The 24,195-nt window shown below is 32.7% G+C and overlaps 1 protein-coding gene across 3 annotated transcripts in view; it reads left to right on the top strand.

The window, feature by feature from the left end:
* MAN1A2 (mannosidase alpha class 1A member 2) overlaps positions 1–24,195 on the top strand; it is a 164,466-nt gene that overhangs the window by 35,050 nt on the left and 105,221 nt on the right. For all 3 annotated transcript variants that reach the window (XM_012458861.2, XM_012458863.2, XM_012458862.2), the window contains exons 3-5: positions 785–881; positions 10,123–10,241; positions 16,165–16,245. In XM_012458861.2, coding sequence (XP_012314284.1) covers positions 785–881; positions 10,123–10,241; positions 16,165–16,245 — 297 coding nt within the window. The remainder of the gene's footprint in view (positions 1–784; positions 882–10,122; positions 10,242–16,164; positions 16,246–24,195) is intronic.

The following is a 24,195-nucleotide window of genomic DNA, read 5'->3' as shown; positions in this document are numbered from 1 at the left end:
TGGCTGAATCCAAGTCTGTAGATATTACTGTCAGTATTAGGCATGTGACTTTCTCTTTCCTTTTGCTAGTTTCTCCATGTTGCGAGAGAGCCATTATCAGCTCCAGAATTATATATTACATAGACCATGAGATTGCAGAATAAAAAAGTCCCTCTATATCCTGGTGTCTATAACAATATGTGTAAAAAGGACTTAATTGTTCCTACTTGAATCACATGTATCCACTCACTTTGTCTAGAGCAGGGGTTGACAGCTACAACCTGTGGGCGAAATTCTGCTTGCTGTCTGTTTTTTAAAAATAAATTTTAATTTGAACCCAACCATGTCAGTTTACTTACATATTATCTGGGACTGCTTTTGCGCTATAACAGCAGAGTTAGTTTGTTGATCTCTGCTCTAAGGATAAGGTGTTTTCCAGCTAGGCTGGATTAATTGGTGGTAGAAACAGAGCCTCTTGATTGACAGCTCTGTTGTATGTGAGGAAGAGGGGAAGCCTGTTCCCCAAAAGACTGACATTTCTTAAAAGGAAAGAATGCCAAACAGGTATGTACCTCCCAAAGAAAAAGGACTTGTCTCTTATACCCATGTTTTTTCCTGTCATATACATGAGATTAAACATAGTTATGTGTGTTTTCTTACTGATACAAATGTTAGTTGGATAATATACTAATGTAGATCTAGAAGAGTGGGCAAGGATACAGTAATAGAACCCAAAATTATGTGAAATAAAAGTAACAGTCTGTGAAAAATTTAAATTCATGGCTTATAATTTTTCTCTTTTCAGATGATGAAACATGCCTGGGATAACTATAGGACATATGGGTGGGGACATAATGAACTCAGACCTATTGCAAGGAAAGGACACTCCACTAACATATTTGGTAAGTTTACTTTTTCTAATTACTATTGCCATTTTCTACCTCCATCTTTTAAAACAAGATGTAACTTTTTAAAGTATTTTTTAAAATCTGAGTATTTCGTGGAACTACGGTTTGAAGAAACGTATGAATTTTGCAAGTGTCAGTCACGATTAAGTTCCAGTTGCTTTGGAGTACACATATATGTGGTAGATTTTCTATTTGCATATGGATGCTTTAGTCATTTATCTGAGTATTTTAAATCTTTTTTCAGCATTTTTTTTCTTTAGTGCCAGGAAAGGTAAGCACCTATTGTCATTTTTTTCTTCAACATAATACCTATTCTGATATTCACGTTACAGAGGAAGAGGGGAAAGATAGGAAATTCTTGTAGTCTTGTGTACATTTTTTTTAAAAAGTGACTTACCCAGGGCGATTGGGTTACTGAATTCAGTGGGTTATGTTGTACATGCACAGTTCTTAAGGAAAAATCAGCAGTGTGTTCTGTGAATGGAGGTTTGGGGAAGAGCTGTGTTCATCTTGAGTTTGTTCATTCTACCTCCTTCCAGCTCAGTTAACTTATAAAACTTCCCAGTTTAACTTACTCAAGGAGTAAGTTAACTTACTTGACTAATTTAACTAACAACGTTTACTAAACCCAAAGATAAGTCTTGAGAATTGTTAAGCTGCTCTTTGTAGTCTTCACTCCTTCCCCCATTTTAAATGCTTCTTAATGTGACTTGTTGATTATCTTTTAAGTAATGATAGATGAAGGCAAGAAAATTTTAATAGGCTAAAAAGAAACAAACTAGTTACATGCAATCAGATTTTCTTTATCACATATAGTAAACCATCACAGTAATTCAAATAACAGCAATTTTCTTTTTGACACTAGAGAAGGATTTTTCTAATACTGTGATTTCCATTATAATTTGTTCATTGTTGCCTTTTTTGGCCTAAAAAGAAAATGTCTTAAAAAATAATTTCTGTTGGATTTGGAAGATGTGGTAAAGGAGTAAAAGAAAAAAGTTTCCTCTAGGTAATCAGTGAGTACCAGAGACTTCATAATATGTTATTTAATTTATCAGCTATCATGTAATGAAATAAGTTATATTTTCTTAGCAGTGTTTCAGACTGGAAAGTTCTTACTGCTTTGTGGGTGTCACAATATGAGGCATTAGTGCACTAAAGACATGATGTTTAGTAGTCAATTTAAGTTAGATCCTCCCTTCAAGTAACTATGCCTTTATGTTAAACTCAGTGGTAAGTAAATTGTGAGCCTTTAGAAAAAATTGGAGTATAAAAATGTATTGAAAATAAAAATTGAATTTTAATTTTTTACTTTTTTCAAATGATATTTCTCAGAACATCTAATATATTAATATTTATCAAATAGATACTGATCGTATCTGTTTATCAAATAAATACTGCTGCTTTAGTAAACTTTAAAGGTAGAAGAAAATTAATTTAGTTGTTTGGGAAACATCTATTGCAAGAAGAAAATTATAGTGAAATGGTAGAAAAAGTAAAAATCTGCAGAATTTTCAATACTCAAAATTAGGTGCTTATTATTTTTTATTAAATTTTTAAGTGGTTACAGTTTCTTTTCCAGCCAGACAACCTAAGTAGGAATAGATCCATGATTCTGTTTTGTCTTATGTTTGTGGCTGTGCAGTTAGTTTGTTAAAGGATTACTTTTTATAGTTAATACTTTGTTTCCTACTCTGTTCCTTTTGTGTATCTCAAATTCTTGCCAGTAAGTACAATTTGAGTTTTTTTAAAAAAACTATATTTTTATGTTTTCTTTTTTAAAAAAATAGAAAAAGTCTAAGAGAAGGGTAGTAATTAGTTCTCAATGTCTCATTTGACATCTCAAATTTAGTATGCCTTTACAGAATCAGAATCTTAGAGCCTCTATTACTGTTGTAACATATAAATGGATATTGAGCCTTTGTTTGTAGTATTCTAGATTTTAGGGAAAACATTAACTTAAAACTTTCCCCATTTTGTTAGCCATGATAATTTTTAAACAGTTCTTTTATATGGGTAACTGAGATAGTGGCTCCTCTGACTTCTGTCCAGTTAGTTCTTAGCATCAGAGTCCTCTTTATGTACGGGTAACAGAAAATCTATTGCAAAATGGCTTAAATGAAAAAGGAAACTTAATCAGCTGAATGAATTCCTGATGTATATGTGATTCTACCTGAGCTTTTTTTTTTTTTTTACTTTATCTCTTCTCTTTTCTTGTGTGTTTATGTCAAGCTGGTTTCTTAGCAGGATGGCTGCAGCAGTTTGAAGCTTCTTATCTTCATACTACCTCATCTGTAGGAAAGAAAACATTGTAGAGAAGAGAGCTCTTGGATGTCTTAGAAATAGAATTGAAAGACTCATTATTTCTTTTTGTCCCTGTTTGGGTTTTGTGCCAGTTGTTGAACCAAAATGCTGTACTTGGAGGATGGGGGTATGTTCTTATTTTTCTTAGTGAGGGCCTGGCTCTGGAGCCAGGAGAGGGGAGAGAGAAATGTTGCTGGATGTAAGTTAGCACTGATACTAATTATTCTAACAGTGATTAATAGTTAGAATGGCTGGGTACAGTGGCACATAGTCCCAGCTCCTCAGGAGGTTGAAACAGGAGGATAGCATGGGGCCAGGAGTCCAAGGCCACAGGACTCCATGATCATGATGCCTGTGAATAGCTACTGTGGCCCAACCTGGGTAACATAGCAAAACCTTTTCTCTAAAAAAAAAAAAAAAAAAAAGCGGAATGAATTCTTTCTATTGAGATATTCTGGAGAATAGAAAGTTTTGTTGGGGATAGGTCTTTTTGCATGTAGAAGAAATTATTTTGGTTTGGAAAAAGAGTATTCTTTGACTTTGCAATGCTTTTCGAAGGGTGCTTTTTATTTTCCAGGGGTGTGTGTGAATATATTTATATGTAAATAAATTCCTTTTGTTACTTCTGATTTAACTGTGATTTGATTTGCGCATATTTTGAAGATTTTTGCTTTTATATTAATGAGCGATATTGTTCTGTACTTTTCTTATAATCGTCTTGTTTTGGTATCAGAGTAATGCTGGACTCATAAAATGACTTGGGAAGTGTTCTCTGTTTTTCAGTTTTCTGGATGAGATTGTTTAGGATTGGTTTTATTTTTTTCTTAAATGTTTGCTATATTTTGCTGAAGAAGCCACTTGGATCTGGGATTTTTTTTTCTTGAAGATTTTTAAACTACAAACTTAATTTCTCTAGTAGTAAGGACCATTCATTCAGTTTATGTGTTTCTTCTTGAGTGAGTTTTGGTAATTTGTGGTTTTTGAGGAATTGGTCTCGTTTTATTTAAGTTATTGATTTTATATGCTTCGAATTGTTTGGAGTATTGCCTTGTCCTTTGAATGTCTGTGGCAGCTGTAGTAATACTCCCCTTTCATTTCTGATAATAGTGATTTATGTTTTGTCTCTTGTTGTCCTGCTAGAAGTTTATAAATTTTATTGATCTTTTCAAAGAAACAACTTTTGGATTCATTGATCTTTATAATATTTTCTTCGTGTTTTCATTTATTTCTACTCTTTATTGTTTTCTTCTTTTGCATGATTTGGGCGATTTTGCTAGTTTTTCTAATATTTTTAAGTAGAAGCCTAGATTATTGACCAAAGATCCTCTTTTTTTAATGTATTTATTACTATAAACTTTCTAACTGCTGCTTTAGCTGCATTCCTGAGGTTTTGATATATTTTCATTTTCATTCAATTCAGTGTTTTAAAATTTTCCTTGAGTAAGTTTAAGTTTTTAGAGTTTTAAAAAATCCTGTTGCTGATTTCTCGTTTTAATTCCATTAAGATTAGAGAATATACGTCACATAATTTTAATTATTTTAAATTGTTTTTGATTTGCTTTCTGACACAGGTTTGTCTTGGTGAATTTTCCATTTGTGCTTAGAAAGAATAGTCTTTGTATATTCTGCTGTTACTGTGTGGAATGTTCTGTTGATGTCAGTTAGATCCCATTGATTAATGGGGTTGTCCAGGCTATCTCTATCTTAGTTGATTTTCTGTCTAGTTCTGTCAGTTACTGAGAGAGGGATGTTGAAGTCTTCAACTCTTATTTTGGACTTCTTTCAGTTCTGTCATCTTTTGCTTCATGTAATTTGAGGTACTCTGGTTAGGTGTTTGTGCATTTAGGATGATGCATTCTTAGGAACACCACTAAAGCCCTAGTATCAAAAATAGACAAAGATATTTATAAGAAAAGGAAACTGTAGAGCAGTATCCCTTATGAACATAGACATAAAAATATTTAACCACATTTTAGTAAATCTTACTCAGTAATACAGTTGTCCCTTGGTATCCATGGAGGATTAATTTCAGGACCCCAGAGAATACCAAAATCCACAGATGCCCAAGTCCCTTGTATAAAATAGTGTATAATATTTGCATATAACTTAAGCATATTCTCTCATATATTTAAAATTATCTTTAGATTACTTGGAATACCTAATACAATAGAAATAGTGGTTATGCTGTATCTTAAAATTTTTATTTTTTTAATTGCTGTATTATTTTAAAATTATTTTTAAATATTTCATCCACTGTTGGTTGAACCTGTGGATATGGAACTGGTGAATACTGAAGGCTTATTGTATATTAAATTATGACTAAGTGGAGTTTACCATAGAGATACATGGTAGGTTTTATATTTGGAAATTGGTTAGTGTAGTTTAAGATATTAATATAATAAAACAGAAAAATCTTAGGATCATCCCAGTAGCTGGAGAAAAAGCATTTAATCACATTTAACATTCATCCATGATAAAAACTGTTAGCACACTAAATTAGAAAGAGGATTTCTTCAGTTTGATAAAGAGAATTTCAAAACAACAACAATAAGCAAAAAATACAAAATACCTCCCACATACTTAATATTGAAAGACTAGATGCTTTCCCCTAAGATTGCAAGCTAGGCAAAGGTGTCTACTCTCTCACTTTTATGTAACATTGTACTGGAGATCCTAGCCAGTGTACTAATGCAGGGAAAGAAAAAAAGGAAAACAAAGAATAAAGATTGGAAATAAAGAAGTGAAACTGTCTTTACATTTTTAGTCAACATAATTGTCCATAGAAAGAATATTAAGGAATGTACCAAAAAAGGATAGAAGAATAAATAAACAAATTTAGGAAATGTTACAGGATACAAGTATGCAAAACCAATTATATGTATTGGTATACTTGCAACAAATGGTTATAAATGCAATTTAAAAAATAATGTCATTTGCAGGAGCATCAAAAAATATGAACTATATGTGTATGAATTTGAGAAAATATGTACAGAACCTGTACACTGAAAACTTCATGTTGTTTTTGAGAGAAATTTAAAAGGACTTAATGGAGAGAAATGCCATGTTCATGAATTTGAATACTCAATATTGTTGAGATGTTAATTTTTTCTACATTTATGTTTAAATTTAGAGCAGTCCAATCAAAATGACACTAGCTTTTCTGTAGAAATTGGCAAGTTGATTCGAAAATCTTATAAAAATAGAAAGCACTTAAAATAGTCAAAGTAATTTTTTTTTTAAAACAAAGCTAAAGGATTTGCACTACCTGATTTTATAATTTACAGTAAAGCTACAATTGAGGACAGTATAGTTTTAGTATAATGATGGGCATAGAGATCTGTGGAAAAGAATAGAAATAGAAGTGCACATACATGGTTAATTGATTTTCAACAAAGATGCTGAGGTAATTCAGTGATTAAAAGGATGGTCTTTCCAACAAATGGTGTTAGATCAACCATATATTTGTATGGGAAAATAATGAACTTTGTCTCTTCCTTCAACATTGTATACAAAAATTAACTGGAAATGGATCATGGAGCTAAATATAAAAGCTAAAAGTATAAAACTTTCAGTAGAAAATATTTGAGAATATCTCTGTGACTTTGAGGTAAGCAAGGATTTTTCAGAATACAGAAAGCATCAAGTATAAAAGAAAAATATTGGCAAATTGGACTTAATGAAAATTGAAGATTTCTGCTCCCCAAAGACATCAGGAAATTGGAAAGGCAAACAACAGGCTTGGAGAAGATATTTGAAATACATACATAAGGATGTATACAGAATATATAAATACTTCCCCACCCAAGGAGGTATATGAATAGCCAGTAAGCACATCAGTAAGCAGGGAAAGTAAAATTCACACCAGAAGGCAGTATTTCTACACACCCATTAACATGTCTAAAATTTGAAGATCAACAATACCAAATATTGACAAGGATACTAGACCAACTATATCTCTTACAAATTGTATTGGGAGTGTAAAATGGCACACTGTGGAAAGCAGTTTGTCAGTTTCTTATAAACTTATGTATAGCCTGTCAGTTCTACTCCTAAATATTCCCTTGGTGCTCACAAATGAGATCAGATATAGTTGTATGTTTCTTAGTAAACTCGATTTTTTTCCTTCAGTGGTATACAGAATTTACAAATTGAATTTTAAGATCTTTTCCCCTGTGTTACATAAAAATTTGTATAGCATAGGAGTTATCCTTAGAATTAATAATGAAAAAATTAATAGTGAACTTTGGAAAAATAATGAACTTTGTTTCTTCCTTCAACATTGTATACAAAAATTAACTGGAAATGGATCACAGAGCTAAATATAAAAGCTAAAAGTATAAAACTTTAAGGTAATATTCATTCCATGAATCTTCTAGAGTATGGTACTTTGATAGTGGATAGCTCTTTGAAAACTTCTTTATTTTCTCTGTTTTTTGGTCTGTTTGTTTAGATTTTTCTGTTTCTTCTTTCAAGTCAAGAGTAATATTTCTTGAGAAAGATCAAATTTATTGTGAATATATGAATGAAATGAGCCTTTTATAATTAAAAAAATCTCTGTGCTTATCTGTTGTTGCATTTTTATTATTTTCTGTTTTTGTCTCGTCTACCTTTTAAAAACTAGGTAAATGGTAGATTCACTGTATGGTTCTTCATAGAACCATTTCTTGAATTTGTTATTTCAATAATTTTCTTCATTTCTAATTCATCCATTTCTGCCTTTAGATTTTCTCATTCTTTCTGTTATTTTGCCCAAATTTTTTTTCTTCCTTAGAATGTTAAATTCAGTTATTTTCATTTGTTCTTGTAACTAGTGTAAATATTTTAAGTTTCTCTTGAGAACTGCTTCAGTTGATTCCCATACTCTCATACTAAATTTTTATGATGTTTTATATTTTCTGTAGTGTCATATTTTGCTGCTTCTTTGACCCAAGAATAGTGTTAGGCTTTTTAATTTTTTCCTGTTGAAATCTTGACTTGTCCAGGTAAACAATCATAATGATGGCCAGTAATTTCAATTTTACACTTTTCTTCCTTGAGCTCTTTAGCTCATGGCACCTTGTGGAACTAAGCAAGACTGGTACAGAATAGGTGGATCAGGCCTTTTTCCATTCCATAATAGTCAATACCTGAGAGAAGTATATACGTACAGGACTAAATAAATAACTAGATAACTGGAGGAGCAGAGAACTACCTACAAAAAATTGAAATAAGGACACAAACAGTAGTTTTGAGGATTTAAAATAAGTTTAGTAAATGTTTTGGATGAAATGGTAAAATTAAAAGAGATACATATTCAAGCAGTTATGCAAGAGATAGAGATATATGAGTGATTAAATGGCTTGATAAAGTTTTTATCTTAATAAAAAGCTGAGGAACGGAATAACACATAACTAACTTTCTAGATAATATTAGTATAAGGGGAACTGAGTAGGGAGAAGACCAAGGAATTTATCAGAGTGTGTTGGAGTACTCGTCAGCTAAGAGAAGACAGATGTATTGATAAGTTGAAGAAATTATTAGGAACACATGAACAAGAAAATGGCATGTAAATTAAAGACAACCATCATAAGGACAAATTGTGTATAGCTTCAAACCATTGGAAGAAAACAATTTCTGCCCAGTAGAAAGAGGAATGGAAAAAGAAAGAAAAGAATAATAAATGGAAAATATGAACTAAGTAATGTTGAATGCTAGCTCTTAAAAATCATCAAGAAAACCTGTTGATAAGACAAAGCTGTTAATTATTACTCTGATAAGGAGATCACTACCTCACTGGAGTCGTAGCCTTTCAGAGTTTTGGGGTATAAATTATCATTTGATACTTTCTGTTAAAGAGTTGATGGGTCTTTCAGGAAGTTCCTGGAATGAACAATAAATTTTTTTTTTTTTTGCAACTTTTATCTTTCTAGACAAGAGCTCCTGGAACAGTAAATTCACGTTGTGGAAGACAATGTAATAGTAAAAGCCATGTTAATGCAGGCAGCAAGCTGTGTGGATCATTTGCATTTTCCGAGGACAGAAATAATTGCATTTATGGAATTGGGGAGAACCCATCTGCTCCCTGCTACCTATTTTTTTGCTATACCACTAGATTTTTTACTCTACTAGAGATTTTATTTAGGATTTGTATAGTTATATTCATTAGTAAGATTGGCCTGTTTCCTTCTCTTGTGTTTTCATTATCTAGTTTTGTTATCAGTTAGGCTTGTTTTGAATTAATTCTTCCCTCTCTTCCTCCCTTTCTCTCTTGTTTTCTTCCCCTTGGAATTTTTTTTTAATGATCAGGATTATCTCTTTTTTAAAAGTGGTTACAGTTTATTTTGATTCTCTCTACTCATATTTTGTTTGATGGTTTCCTTTTTCTGTATGATCTACCTGCTTTTTGATTGTTAAGGATTAAGTTTCTTTTCCACTGTGATTAGCCCTGTTATACATTCATTATTTTAAAATATGTTTTTATTTTATATATTTATATAGTTGTAAAATATGTCTTTCTATGAATTTGGTCCAGACCAGAAGGACATGGTTGTCTTATTACTCAGCTTGTCATCTTGAACTACTCTCCCCTTTTCTTCAATTACTCTTCTTGCTTTTCCTTTCTCAGTTAAGTAGATAGATATCTCATATTCTGACTGGGCTGAAAATTAAGAAAAAGTATGCTTTTAGTTTTCTTTTATTATCCTATTATCAAAGTACTATTTTTATTAAAATATATTAAACTATGTATATTATTACCTAATATACATGATTTCTAATGTCAAAGTGAACAAAATTGGATATTCTTTTTAGTCTTTGTACTATTACTTTACTTTTATACATAAAAAATTAAAATACACCGAATATGAAGAAAATCTTTCCCCACCCGCCACCCAGGAGAACAGGAGCCTAAAGGGATTTTTTTAATGATAATTTTTTTTCTTCCCAAATATAGGAAGTTCACAAATGGGTGCTACTATAGTAGATGCTTTGGATACCCTTTATATCATGGGACTTCATGCTGAATTTCTAGATGGGCAAAGATGGATTGAAGAAAACCTTGATTTCAGTGTGGTGAGTGTACGATTGATAATTCATCTCTTAGATTGACCATGAAAAAACACAATGTCTAACTGCTACTGTCTGAACTTTTGTGCCTTCCTAAAATTCATATGTTGAAACCTAATCACTAATACTATGGTACTAGAAGATGAGGACTTTGGGAGGTGATTAGGTCATGAGGGTTGAGCTCCCATGAATGGAAATAGCACTCTTGTAAAATAGACCCCAGAGAACTCCTTGCCCCTTCCACTGTGTGAGGGCACTGAGGTCATGAAGGTATCATCTGTGAGCCAGAAAAGTGTGCCTTCACCAGACACTGAATCTGCTGGCTTCTAGATCATGTAGTTTTCCGGTCTCTAGAACTGTGAGAAATACATTTCTATTTTATATAAGCTACCTGGTTTTTGGTATTTGTTATAGCAGCCTGAACAGCTTAAGATACTAACCATAGTAGTTTTCAGCATTATACTAGGACTTGAAAGAAACCCCAAGTCCTCTTTCTTCTTTTGGGATTATTAATTGTTATTTAATTTTTGCATAAAATGTGCATCCTTTCTCACCATCTTTTCTTTTACTTATCATTTGAAGCAAGGTGTTAAATGTGTCAGTAGGGGAAAATGCAATGAACTAGAAGCATCAGGCAACCATAACAACTTTATAAATTGTGTGTGTGTGTGTGTGTGTGTGTGTTTTAAAATTTCGTAATTAGCACAGTTTCGATGAGTTTTCATAGTTAGGCCTGTACCCATTCTTCTGGCACTTGAGCATGGTTAAGTGGTACTGCTTAGGTTTGGCATGGTTGTTAAGTCACATACTTTTATGTTACAGATTGTGCTTTTTGTATCTTGTTTAAGAAAGCCCTACTCCTAGGTCACGAAGATATTTTCTTGTATTTTATTCTGAAGGTTTTAAAGTTTTGCTTTTGTATTTAGTCTTTAGTCTTTAATCCAAATGTAATTGATTTTTTAATGTAGGGTGAAAACAGGCCACTATTAATTGATCCTAGTACCATTTATTTCCCTGCTATTTTTATATGCCACATTAGTCATATATTAGTCATATTATAGTTTATTCTTTAACATTGGCTTTTTTCTTTATCCTTATGTCAATACTAAACTGTCTTAACTGTAATTTTTTTTATAAGAAGCTTGATGTCTGTATCTGAATTTTGGTATCTGATTGTTTCTCTGCAGAAATTATCTTAGTTCTCAGCTTTTTGTTCTTTCAAGTACTGGAAAACTGAGTGGAAATTTTGATGAGGATTGCATTTAATTTACAGATAAATTTGGGGGAGAATTAGCATCTGTACAATACTCCCATTCATTAACAGACAGCTTTATTATGGCTAATAATTCCCTTGTATATCATTGTTATCAGTCGGGGTTCAATCAGGAACCAGAACTATACCATTTATTTTAACTAGAGGATTTAATGTTTAGAATTGTTATCCAAGGAATGGGGAAACAAAAAGGCAAAAAGAGAGCATTGTGATGGCACCAGAGGTAGTAACTATAGGAAACAGCTGCCACCTGTGGGGGTTATGAGAACAGTGGCAAGAGGTTCAGATCATTAAAATGCGGTAGCTTGGGCTTTGTAGAACTAGTACCCATGCTGCCCAGGTGTAACTGGCACCTTAAGAAGACTCTGTCATAGCTGGGACTCAGACTCTGAGGAGGAGACACTTAACCAAATGCTTGATATCTGTAAAGGAAACGATGAGGCTAATTTGGGGATAGTGTGTGTGTATGTGTGACAGAGGAACAGTACTCTGGAAACAATTGCCACTGCAGGGTGAACCCTGGCTGGTACTACACTATCAGAAACTAGAAGTAAACAAGAGGGAATAAGACTCTTCTTCCTCCAGTCTTGTCTTTTTAGAACCTCCAATTGTTAGTGCCTGAAAGGGAGCCAGCTGGTAAATTAAATGCATTTGTGTAGTTCCAACTCCCATATACCAAAGTGTAGAGTATAGAAGAATGGATTTGAACCTGAGAGAACTAGTTTAATAATCAGCACAATCGTTTTTTGTTCCTTTCTTTCAGCCTTTTAATGTCATTATATTTTAGCTGCTTATTTTGCCTATAGTAAGTATTTGGGTTTTGTTGTTTTTATCCAATCTTAGAGTCTTTTTATTTTAACTGTTAAGTTTGATGTATTTACATTCACTGTGATAACATAGATTTGGAGTTAGGTCTTTCATCTTTGTTTTGCTACTTATATTATGATTGTACTTTTCATTTGCCTTTAGGTTTTTTCCCCTTATTTTAGATTAAATTACATCACCTGTATTTTTCCCTGGACTAGTTTGACACTTATACCTTCCCTTTCTATTGACTTTGGAGTTATCCTTGAAGTTTAAATATATATATATGATATATATGTGTATAAACATATATTTTATAAAAATATATTAAAACCGAGTTTTGTCTCTTTTTTGTGTTTGTCCTCTGGTTTCAGGAGTCAGGAGCAAAACAATAAACAATATAATATATATATTTAAACTTTAAGGGTAACTCCAAAGTAGACCCCCCCCACACACACACACTGTCTCTCTCTCTCTCTCTCTCTCTCTCTCAAAGTGTAGTATATATAAACTTTAAGAGTAATTCTAAGTAGGCCCATATATATATATACGCACACACACACACACACATATATATATATACACATATACATATATATATACGTACACACATATATATATACACATACATATATATACATATCAGAGCTTAAAATTAATCGATTTCAGGAGGCCAGGCATCACTTTAGGAGGCTGAGGCAGGAGGATTGCTTGAGCCTAGCATGGGAAACAAAGTCAGAGCTAAACTCTACAGAAAATAAGTCTCAGCTACTTGGGAGACTGGGCAGGGAGGATTGCTTGAGCCCAGGAGGTTGAGGCTACAGGGAACCGTGATCATGGTACTGCACTGCAGCCTGGGTGACAGAGTAAGACTCTGTCTCCAGAAAAAAAATCAATTGATTTATCCTCCTTCTGAAGAATGTAAGGATCTTAGAATGCTTTAACTTAACTCATCTCCCTTTTGTTTTGTGTGTAATTGTTGTCTAGTTGATCCCGAGTTATATTTTAAACTTCCAAATTGAGTAATAGATAAATAAATGCATACATTTGTCAAATGCTTCCTCTGCAACAGGCACTGTTCTAGATTCTGTGGATATAGTAATCAAAACAGAGTTTTGTCTCTTTTTTGTGTTTGTGTTCTGGTATAGGGAGCAAAACAGTAAACACATAAATTATATATAGTGTATCAGATGGTGATGATAAGTGCTGTGGAGAGTAATAAAGAAGAGTAGGTAGGATTGGAGTAAGTGGTGGGATATTGCTGTTAGTATTTTACATGGGGTGGCCTTGGAAGGACTCTTTGTTAAAGTGTTACTTCTGAGAAGAGACCCAAGGGGAGCCATGTGACTATACGGTTCTGTCTTAATAGATATTCAAATTGAGAATAGAGGTACAGTTCCCTTGTCTTTCCTGCTTTTGTTATATTATTGCAAAGTGTGTTTTCAGTCTAATTTTAAAAAGGCAATCTATTTTTTCCCTTGTTTTAATATTTTATTTTTCACTTTGTTCTATAATTCTATTACCATGTGTCTATTTTTTTTTTTTTTTTTAATTTTTTTGAGACAGAGTCTTGCTCTGTTGCCAGGCTGGAGTGCAATGGTGTGATCTTGGCTCACTGCAACCTCTGTCTCCTGGGTTCGAGTGATTCCCCTGCCTTAGCCTCCTGTGTAGCTGGGGCTACAGGCATGTGCCACATGCCCAGCTAATATTTTGTATTTTAGTAGAGATAGGGTTTCACCATGTTGGCCTAGATAATCTTGATCTCCTGACCTCATGATTCGCGCGCCTTAACCTCCCAAAGTACTGGGATTACAGGTATGAGCCAGCATGCCCAGGCAGGTTATTCTTTAAAGGACTCATAATGTTTGATCAATCTACATGCTTATTCTTTCATCAAGTTTAGTAGATTCTCAGTTATTACTTCTTTCAAAAATGTCTGTATCCAATTTCTCCCTTCTGTCCCTCCAGAATTTCTCATACCTTTTGTTTCTGTAGTGAAGGAAGATAATTTTACAAATGAAAATATTTCATTACCATGTGATTATATTGTTAGGTGATGATGTGTTAATTAGGGAAATAATGCAAGGTTAGAGGGGTATTAATATTTTATATTAGATGGTCAGAAAAAATTTCTAATAAGGTGACATTTATTCAGAGACCTGCAGGAAGTGAGTGATTTGTTCAGCTATGTGAAAGGAAGCATCCAGATAAGAGAGTAATAACTGTAAAGACTGACGTAGGAGTTTCAAGTTTGACAATTCTGGGTAGACTGACGTAGGAGTTTCAAGTTTGACAATTCTGGGTAGACTGACGTAGGAGTTTCAAGTTTGACAATTCTGGGTACAGCAAGTAGGCCCACATAGTCAGATGAATCAAAGGGATATTAGTACGAGAGTTGTCAAAGAGGTTGTAGGGGATCTGCACATGTTGAATCTTATTGGTCATTTTACTCTGAATATAATGTGTAGGCATTGTCAGGGTTTGCACAGAGTAGTGACCTAACCTGATGTAAGATTTAAAAGCCTCATTTTAACTACAGTGTGCTGAATAGAGGGTAGGGAAGGAGGGTAAGTATGAAAGCAGGGACACTGGTTGGACGGTTATTGTTGCAATTCTGGTTTGGGATGGAGGCCCTCCTGCCTTTTTTTCCTTCCTCTTCATATTTAGTGAATGTCTAATACGTGCCCTGTAGTATGTTAGATGTTGGAAATATGTGAAGTAATATTAAGCACTTTACTTTCAGAGTGGGATGGAATGACAATCATGTTATCAAAAAATTACATTATATTGTGAAAATTCTAAACTGGAGAAATATGTTAGCAGATGATGTGTCTGCCTATGAATGTTGGAAAGTCTTAAGAGTAATACAGTTTTCCTTTTAATTTTTATTAAAATTAACTATGAATGTTTTCATATTAGTTGTATATCTTCTGTAGATTCTTTGATCATGTTCTCTGCCACTTTTACTTTTCTTTCCATGAGTTAGAATATTTCTAGCAATATCTATATCGGTATATAAATACAAACATAGAGACTCTAATTAGTGAGGTTATTAATATTACTCTATTTGTGCAGTTTCCATCTGTATGCCATTTAATTTTGTTCATGATTCTTTTTCTTATAGGTAATTTGCATTTTAGAAAAACTTCGTGTCTGTCATCAGTTTATCAAAACTATTGGTTTTATGCTTAAGTACCTGCTTTCTCAGGAAAATTTATATATTGTCACACTTTCTTCTACTTTTTAATTTTTTTAACATTTATTTCTAAATAATTTAGATTTCATTTTGATATATATGTGAAATGAGTATTTATATTAATTTCTTACCCAGGAGGCAATTTGGTCAACATTACTGAATATTCTATCATTCTACCATTTTTTTGGGTGCCTCCTTTAACATTTATTATATATTCTAGGAAAAAATACTTAAAATCCAGGAGGAGAGATAGAAATAAAAATGATGCTGTAAAATTAGAGCAGAAGAAAGAAGGACCACTAGTAGAGAGTGCTTACTATAGACTCAAGATCCAGAATTCAAGAAATGACGGCTTTCATGAAGAAGGGCAATTGTTAACGTTATTAAATATGTTGATAATTTCACAATACGGAATAAGATACATAAAAATGACTTGTTGGTTTTGGAATTTAGGGAACTGTGGTGATAGCAGTAGAGAAGTTTCAGTAACATTAACAAATGAGAGAAGAGATTGCAGTTGTATGAGAAATGAAGATGCAGTAAGTAGAAAAATATTTTCCATAGGGTGTTTGTGAAAAACAAATGAAGTATTGATAGTAATTTGAAAACTATAAAGCATTACATATTTGTGAATATTTTCAATATGTTTTTCACAGAATTCAGAGGTGTCTGTGTTTGAAGTCAACATTCGGTTTATTGGAGGCCTGCTTGCAGCATATTACCTGTCAGGAGAGGAGGTGAGCAAAATCAAGCAACACATTGTTTGTTTTGGAGGGATGGGTTAGAATTTAATAAAATGAACAATTTCCCTAGAAGCATATTATTTTTGTAAATTGGTAATAATGAACCAGTCCCGAACTGGATGCCTCAGGTAGAACTATTCCTTGGGAATAATAATTTTTCCATTTTGAGAACCTCAGTAAAACATGAGTTCATCACAGATCCTAGCTTTATATACATCATATCTCCTTTGCAAGAGTGATCCTTCTCCAGGATTTTGCCATTGCAATTAATTCCATGGTCCAAGTAAAGGGGGAAAAGAAACTAAGATAAAAATTAAATAATGAGTCAGAAGGAATTAATATAGATCCTCCTAAGACCAAAAATTAATAATTAAAACTTACTGTTTAGAAATTGAATGCAATTTTTGGCTATGAATAATAACAACTCTGAATTCTCTTTTCTGAAAATCTTGGCACAGAACACATAGAGACACTTGAGACAGACCTAAGGTGACGAAGAAGTGTGTGTAGGAAATTCCCTTTTACTATTCAAATTGGTTAAAGAATGAGATTGAAGAGTGGGCGAAAGAGAAACTAAAGGAAGTGGTTATAAGTCATTTCTTTTATTTTTTTTTAAGAAACTATTTCACCCATATTTTAAAATTGGTTTGTTGATCTAGACGATTTGTAAGAGCACTTTGCAGATTTAAGAAAATTTATCTTTTGTTATATGTGTTATAAAGATATATTTTTATGTTATCCATATTTTGTTTTGTTTTTGTTAATATTAAATTAATCATTTTGAGGATTTTTTCCCGCCCACTGTTATGGCTTCTAGATTTTGGTCCTTAGAAGGCCTTTCCTATGTCTGTGTTATTACAAAACAAAAAATCCCATTTTATTCTGGATTTTTGAGACTTTATATACTTATATATATATTTCATTTATCTTTGTGTGTAAAGAGTGAGCTACTTATATACTACTATTTTTTTTTAAAAGAAATATGTTTAAAGATGCTGGTATTTAATATATAATATTAGATTAATATTTATATTAATGTGTAATTTTCTTGTCAAATTATATTGTGTGATTTGTTTATGCCTCTAACCTATATTTCTATAGTCAGAACATTTAAGTTCACATTTAATACAGTAGAAAAAATTGATTCACACTCTGGCCAAGAGGTTATCAAACTTCAGTATATATCAGAATCACATAGGGTGTTCTGTAAAAATGAGGATTTCAGGCCCTACCAAAAGGATTGATTTAGTTGGTTTAGTGTGGAGACTATTATCCTACATTATTTGTGCTGAATATTCTTTGTTAAAGGTGATTTTGAAAACATTGGTTCTATATTTTGAGAAACTCTGACCTCGCTTATAGGAGCAAAATCATTGTGAATTAATTGATATTTTTAGTCAGGTTTATTGAGATATTATTTACATAGAGTAAAATTCACTCATTTCAGTGTATAGTTTTAGGAGTTTTTACAGTGCATAGTCTTGTAATCATCAGCATGATCAAGATATAGAATTTTACTATCCTAGAAAATTCCCTTTACCATTTTATAATTACCCTATCCCATTGCCAGCCCCTGATAACTACTGATCTCTTTTCTGTCTCTACAGTTAAGAATGCTGGCTTCTTTTACTTAGCATAATGCATTTGAGATTTATCCATGTATTAGTAGTTTAATCCTTTTTACTGTATTACATTACTCCATTGTGGATTTTATATCTTTATCAATGGAATTATTTCCAGTTTTGGAGAGTATGAATAAACCTGCTATAACTATTTGCCTATAGATTTCTGTGGGAAAATAAATTTTTATTTATCTTGGATAAATACATAGGAACGGGATTTACTGGGTCAAAGGATAAGTGTATATTTAACTTTGGAAGAACCTGTCAGATTCTTTTCCAAAAATTGCCTCTCATTGTTGTGAGTACTTTGTATTGTGAATTTCTTTACTATTGTTAGCCATTCTAATAGGTGTTAGTGGTATCTCACTGTGGTTTTATTTTGCATTCCCTGATGACAAGTGATGTTGAGCATCTTTTCTTCTGCTTATTTGTCGTAGGTTTTTTTTTGGTGAATTATCTCTACAAATCCTTTGGCCATTTAAAAAATTTTGTTGTTTTTTTTTTGAATTACTAAATTTTGATAGTTCTTTACATATTTTGGACATAGATCTTTTATAATCTGTATGTTTGCAAATATTTTCTGCATCTGTGGCTTGTCTTTTCAATGACTTAACAGTATCTTTTGAAGAATTGATGTTGTTAATCTGAAAGTATGGTTTACTAGTTTTATCTTTTTTGGTTCATGCATTTGGTATTTTGTTTAAGAAATGTTTGCCTAATCCAACATCACAAAGATTTTCTCTTAAGTTTTCTTCCAAAAGTATTAGAGTTTTATTTTATTTTTACTTTTAAGTCTATAATTGATTTTGAGTTAAATCCTATCTACACTGTGAGATATAAGTTGAAGTCCATTTTTTTCCATATGGATATTGAAAAGACTACTTTTTCTTTAATTGACTTTGTACCTTTGTTGAAAATTAGTTGATTATATGTTGACTTTGTACCTTTGTTGAAAATTAGTTGACTCTAGAAACTCTTTGTTTGTTTGATTTATGTGTCTGTCTTTGGCACTACCATATTGTGTTCATTATTATGGCTTTATGGAAAGTCTTGAAATCAGGTTGTGTGAGTCCTCCAACTGTATTCCTTTTCAAAATTGTCGTGGCTGTTTTAGTTACGTTTCCTTTTTGTATAAATTTTAGAATCAGCTTGTTGATTTCTATAAAATAATCTACTGGGATTTTGATTGGGATTATAAATTTTGAGTGATTTGACCTCTTAACAGTATTGAGTGTTTCAATCCATGAATATGATTTATTTAGTTATTTTTTCTATTGGTGTTTCTAGTTTTTAGCATACAGATCTTGCACGTATTTTGATAAATTTATACCTATTTCATGTTTTTGGTAGTTCTGTATTTTAAATTTTAGTTTCCCATTGTTCATTGCCAGTATACATAAATACAGTTGATTTTTTAAAAAAACTTTTAATAAATACTTAAATTCTCAGCTGGCTCAGGACATTTTATTTCTTTTAGATAACTTCCTGATGCTATCATTTAAAAAAAATGTACTAAAAGGTACGTAACATAAAATTTACCATTTAAAAAATTTTTAAGTGTGCAGTTCAGTGGCATTAAAAACATTTGCATTGTTTTGCAATATGCAGTTGATTTTTTTTTTACATTTTGTTTTTCCTTTTTTTCTTTTTTAAGCTGTCCTCCACATTGTAACAATTGATTTTTATGTTGATTTTTTTACCCTGTGATTTTTCTAACTTCATTAATAATTCTAGTAGCTTTAAAATATACTTTAATAGATTCTTTGGGATTTATCTTATAAACAATCGTGTTATTAGTAAATAGAGATGAGTTTTATTTTTCTGTATGGAGAATGGTTATTTTTGTTCTTTTCCATTCCTTCTCCTGAGGCAGAGAATGGTTTTATTTGTGTGGTTCCTTTCTTTTTCATGCCTTACTGCATTGTCTAGGACATCTACTACAATGGGGAGAGTAGGCATCCTTGCCTGGTTCCTGATCCTAGGAATTGCAGTCATTGCTTCATTCTCTACCATAATCATGGCATATGGCGTCAAAAGTACTGTGATCCATGAATGTTTATTATGGAAATGTCCATCTCTTGGTCTGCTACTTTAACTCTCCACCTTTCATACCTATAAGATTTTTGCCTAGTTTGTCCTTTCTGTGCCTGGAGCAAAGACAGTTGCTGTAGAAACTAGTCCTAGAGGAAGAGCTTTTGTTCATGATTTAGAAAGGAGTGGGATTTGTGACTTGGAACTGTAGTCTCTTTCAGTCCCCTCAGCTCTCCTGTATATGTTTCACTCCTCTGCCTTGAGTCTGCAGTCTGCTGCTTACCCCTATCCTCTGTCTGCCTCAGCCTTACGTACAAAGAGTAAGTCTGGGCTCTTCCTCTCAAAGATCACTCAGAGAGGAGCCTTTCTTCATAAAACTTTTGGGATTTAGATTTCCCCAGGAAGTTGCAGGATGAATATTCATTCTTGGGTCTCATCTTTTCCACTTGACCAAAAACTTCCTCCTTACGAAAATGCCATTAAGAACCTTCCTGAGGTGCTTCATCTGCCAACTGCCAATTCTCTAACACTGAAACGTGGCAGGTAACTGGACATATTTGAGGGACATCTTCATGTAAGACGTATATGGAGTCAGGACATAGCCACCTTCATATATTGCACTGTGCCAAGAGAAGTAAAACCGATTTCTTTTTCCAAAAGAAGGAGACAAAAAAGGAGAGGAGAAAGGGAAGGAAAGGAGAGGGAAGGGAGGAGAAGGGAAAGTGGAAAGGAAGAAAAGGAGGGGAAAGCGGGGAGGGGGAAAGGATCAGAGCTGTATCTATCAAAAATTGCATAATTTTAAAACTTGGAAAGGAAAAAACAAAACTCCAAACCCAAGTTACTTCACTGGTAAATTCTACCAAACATTTAATATCAATTATATATAAACCTCTCCAGAAAAAAAGAGCAAACTTTTTCAGTTTATTTTATGAGTCCAGCATTAATCTTATGTGACACATACACAGAGGTATTAAAATAAAACTATAGCTCAGTATCTTAAGTGAATATAGATGCAAAAAATTCTCAACAGTGTATCACCAAATCAAACCTAGAAATAAATTAAATGGATAATACAGCATGACCAAGTGGGATTTCTTTCCAAGAACGCAAACACTGGTTTGATGGTCAAAAATCAACCAATGTAATTCACTATGTCAACAGACTAAAGAAAAACATCATATAATCATCTTATTACATGCCACAAAACATCTGACAACATGTAACATCTGTTCATGAAAACAATTCTCAGCAAACTAGAAGGGGACCTCTCTCAAGGTGATAAAGGGCATCTACAAAAAAAAACTATAGCTAACAATATTCTTTTTCTCTTTTTGTGTGTGTTGTTTTTGTTATACATTTCAGTTTTATGCTGCAAATCCATAATACATTGCTACTATTTTTACTTTAGGTGGGCAGTTATCATTTAGAATTATTAAAAATAAATGAAATGCCTTTTTGTTTGCCTTCATTTCAGTCATTTTTGTTGGTCTTTTCTTTTTGCAGGTTCAGGTTTCTGATTTTTCAGTTATTTTATTCCTTCTGTGGGAAGAGCTTCCTTTAACATTTTTTAGAGTACAAGTCTACTGGTAGTGAGTTCTTTTAGTTTTTGTTAATCTGAAAATCTATTTCTACATTATTTTTGAAAAATTTTCTTTCGGTATAAAATTTAGGTTGACGGTTTTTCCTATCAACACTTTATAAATGTCACTGCATTATGTTATAGTTTGGATACTTGGTGATGAGAAATTTGCTTTAATTATTCGTTCCTCTATTTGGCTGCCTTTAAAATTTTCTGTTCATATTTTGTTTTGTATGAAGAATCTGAGTGGCTTTAGTGTGTGTGTGTGTGTGTGTGTGTCTGGTGTGGGGGTAGGAGTAGGACTGTTTATCTTGCTTGAGGTTCTTTGAGCTACTGGGATCTGTCGGTTGGTATCTTAAATTGTTTTCTAAAAAATTCTCAGTCATTGTTTTTTAAAATACAGGTGCTCATTGACTTAGCATATGTCCTGATAAACCCACTGTAAATTGAAAACATCCTAAGTTGAAAATGCATTTAGTATACCTAACCTACCAAACATCATAACTTAGCCTACCTTAAACATGCTCAGAACACTTATATTAGCCTACTGTTGGGCCAAATCATATAACACAAAGCCCATTTTATAGTAAAGTGTTGAATAGCTTGTGTAATTTATTGAATACTGAAAGTGAATGACAGAATGGCTATATGGGCACTTGAGGTATAGTTACTTCTGAATGCTTATCACTTTCATACCATTGTTAAGTTGAAAAATCATGAGTTGAGCCATCCTAAGTCAGGGACTGTCCGTATTTTTTCTTATCAATACTTTAAAAATCACTACATTATCTTACAGCTTGTGTAATTTGTGATGAGAAATCTGCTTTAATTCTTTGTTCCTTTATATGTATTTTTTTTTTTTATGTATTATAAGAGCTCCCTGCCCCACTTCTGGGATTCCAATTATACACATATACTAGGCTGTCATAACTCTTGGACTCATTGTTAGATTTTGAGTTTAGCCAAATTTAAGTGCTTTTTAAAACAAAAAAATGAGCACTTCTTAGAAGATATAACAGAATCAGTTTCCTCCAAAGCATATCAATCACAGTGATCAGGATACAGTTTAAAAATTACTCAATGTATTAAAAAAACAGAGAAAATCATCCATTTTTTTTTTCTCAAAAGTCAATCAATGGTGACCTGTTCTGAGGTAACCCAGATACTGGCATTCATTGAAAAGGGTATTAAAGCAGCTGTTATAATTATGCCCAGTGACATAAAGGAAGATATTTCTGAAATGACCAAATAGAAGAAAATCTCATCAGAAATGAAATAACATGGAAATTCTAGAATGAAGACTACAGTGTCTAAAGCAAAAAGTCATTGTGTTGACTGTTATCACTGGAAGGGCAAAAGTCAGTGAACTTGAAGATAGATCAATGTAAATTATCCAGTGTGATAAAAGAGAATTAAATATTTATTAAAAATGAATGGAGCTTCAGGAACTTGTAGGACAGTATTCCAACATACATATAATTGGAATCCTGTATGAAGAGAGCAAACAGCTGTAAAAAGTATTTGAATAAATAATGACTCCTTTTTTTTTCTATATTTGGTAATAGACCTAGACCTGAATTTCAAGAAGCTAAGTAGATCCTAACATGATAAATACCAACCAAATGTAGGCATATCATGGTCAAACAGCTGAAAGCCAAATACAAAGAGAAAAGTTTGAAAGCATTCAGAAAAAAAGGACACGTTATATGTGGTGGCACTTTAATTTGATGATTGCTGATTACTCATCAGAAACCACAGAGATTCTTATTTTTTCAAAAGTTCTTTAAAATTACATGAATGCTTATGGCAGAAACCATAGCATTTTTTATTGGGTTTATAACACACATAGATGACACATGCAGCTATGAAATAGAAGAGAGAGGGAGGAAATTGAACGATAAGATTGTAAGGTTTCTCCATTTTATATGAAGTTACACCATATTACTCTTAATAGTCTGTGAAACTTTAAGGACATAATTAATCCCTAGGAAACACATTAAAGAAAAGTATTGCAAACATGTATAGCTTAACCACCAATAAATTGTAATTCTATAAAATAGTTTTTTTTCCCCCTTGGTTGGGGGGACAGAGTTTCACTCTTGTCACCCAGACTGGAGTGCAGTGGTGTGACCACAACTTACTACAGTCTCAACCTCCGAGGCTTAAGTGATCTTTGTACCTCAACTTCCTGAGTAGCTGGAATCACAGGTGCACACCACCATGCTTGGCTAATTATTTTATTTTTTGTAGAGATCAGGTCTCTCCATGTTGGCCAGGCTGGTCTTGAACTCCTGGGCTCAAGATACCTTCCTGCGTTGGCCTCCCAAAGTGCTAGGATTACAGGTGAAAGCCACTGCGCCCTGCCAAAAAAATATTTAAAAAAAAAAACAAACCAAAAGGAAGGAAGAGAGGAACAACAACAAACACAATGGAAATGGCAAACAGAAAACAAAAAATCATATCATACACCTATATCCAGTAATATAAATAATGCCATTAAGTTTTAATGATTGAAATATTCTAAGTCAAAGGCAAAAGTAGTTAAAAGGGCATAAGAGCAAGACCTAACTATATGCATTGTTTAAAGAAGACACACTTTATAGACAGGTTGAATGTAAATGGGTGGGAGAAAAGATACATAATATATAAACAGCAAGTGTAGAAAGATTTAAATGACTACATCAGTATGGAAGTATACTTCAAGATGAAAAG

Source organism: Aotus nancymaae, unplaced genomic scaffold (genome assembly GCF_030222135.1).
Source record: "Aotus nancymaae isolate 86718 unplaced genomic scaffold, 86718_ANA_hifiasm-v0.15.2.pri h1tg000007l, whole genome shotgun sequence".
Classification (NCBI taxonomy): Eukaryota; Metazoa; Chordata; class Mammalia; order Primates; family Aotidae; genus Aotus; species Aotus nancymaae.
This window is presented reverse-complemented; position numbering and strand designations above follow the sequence as displayed.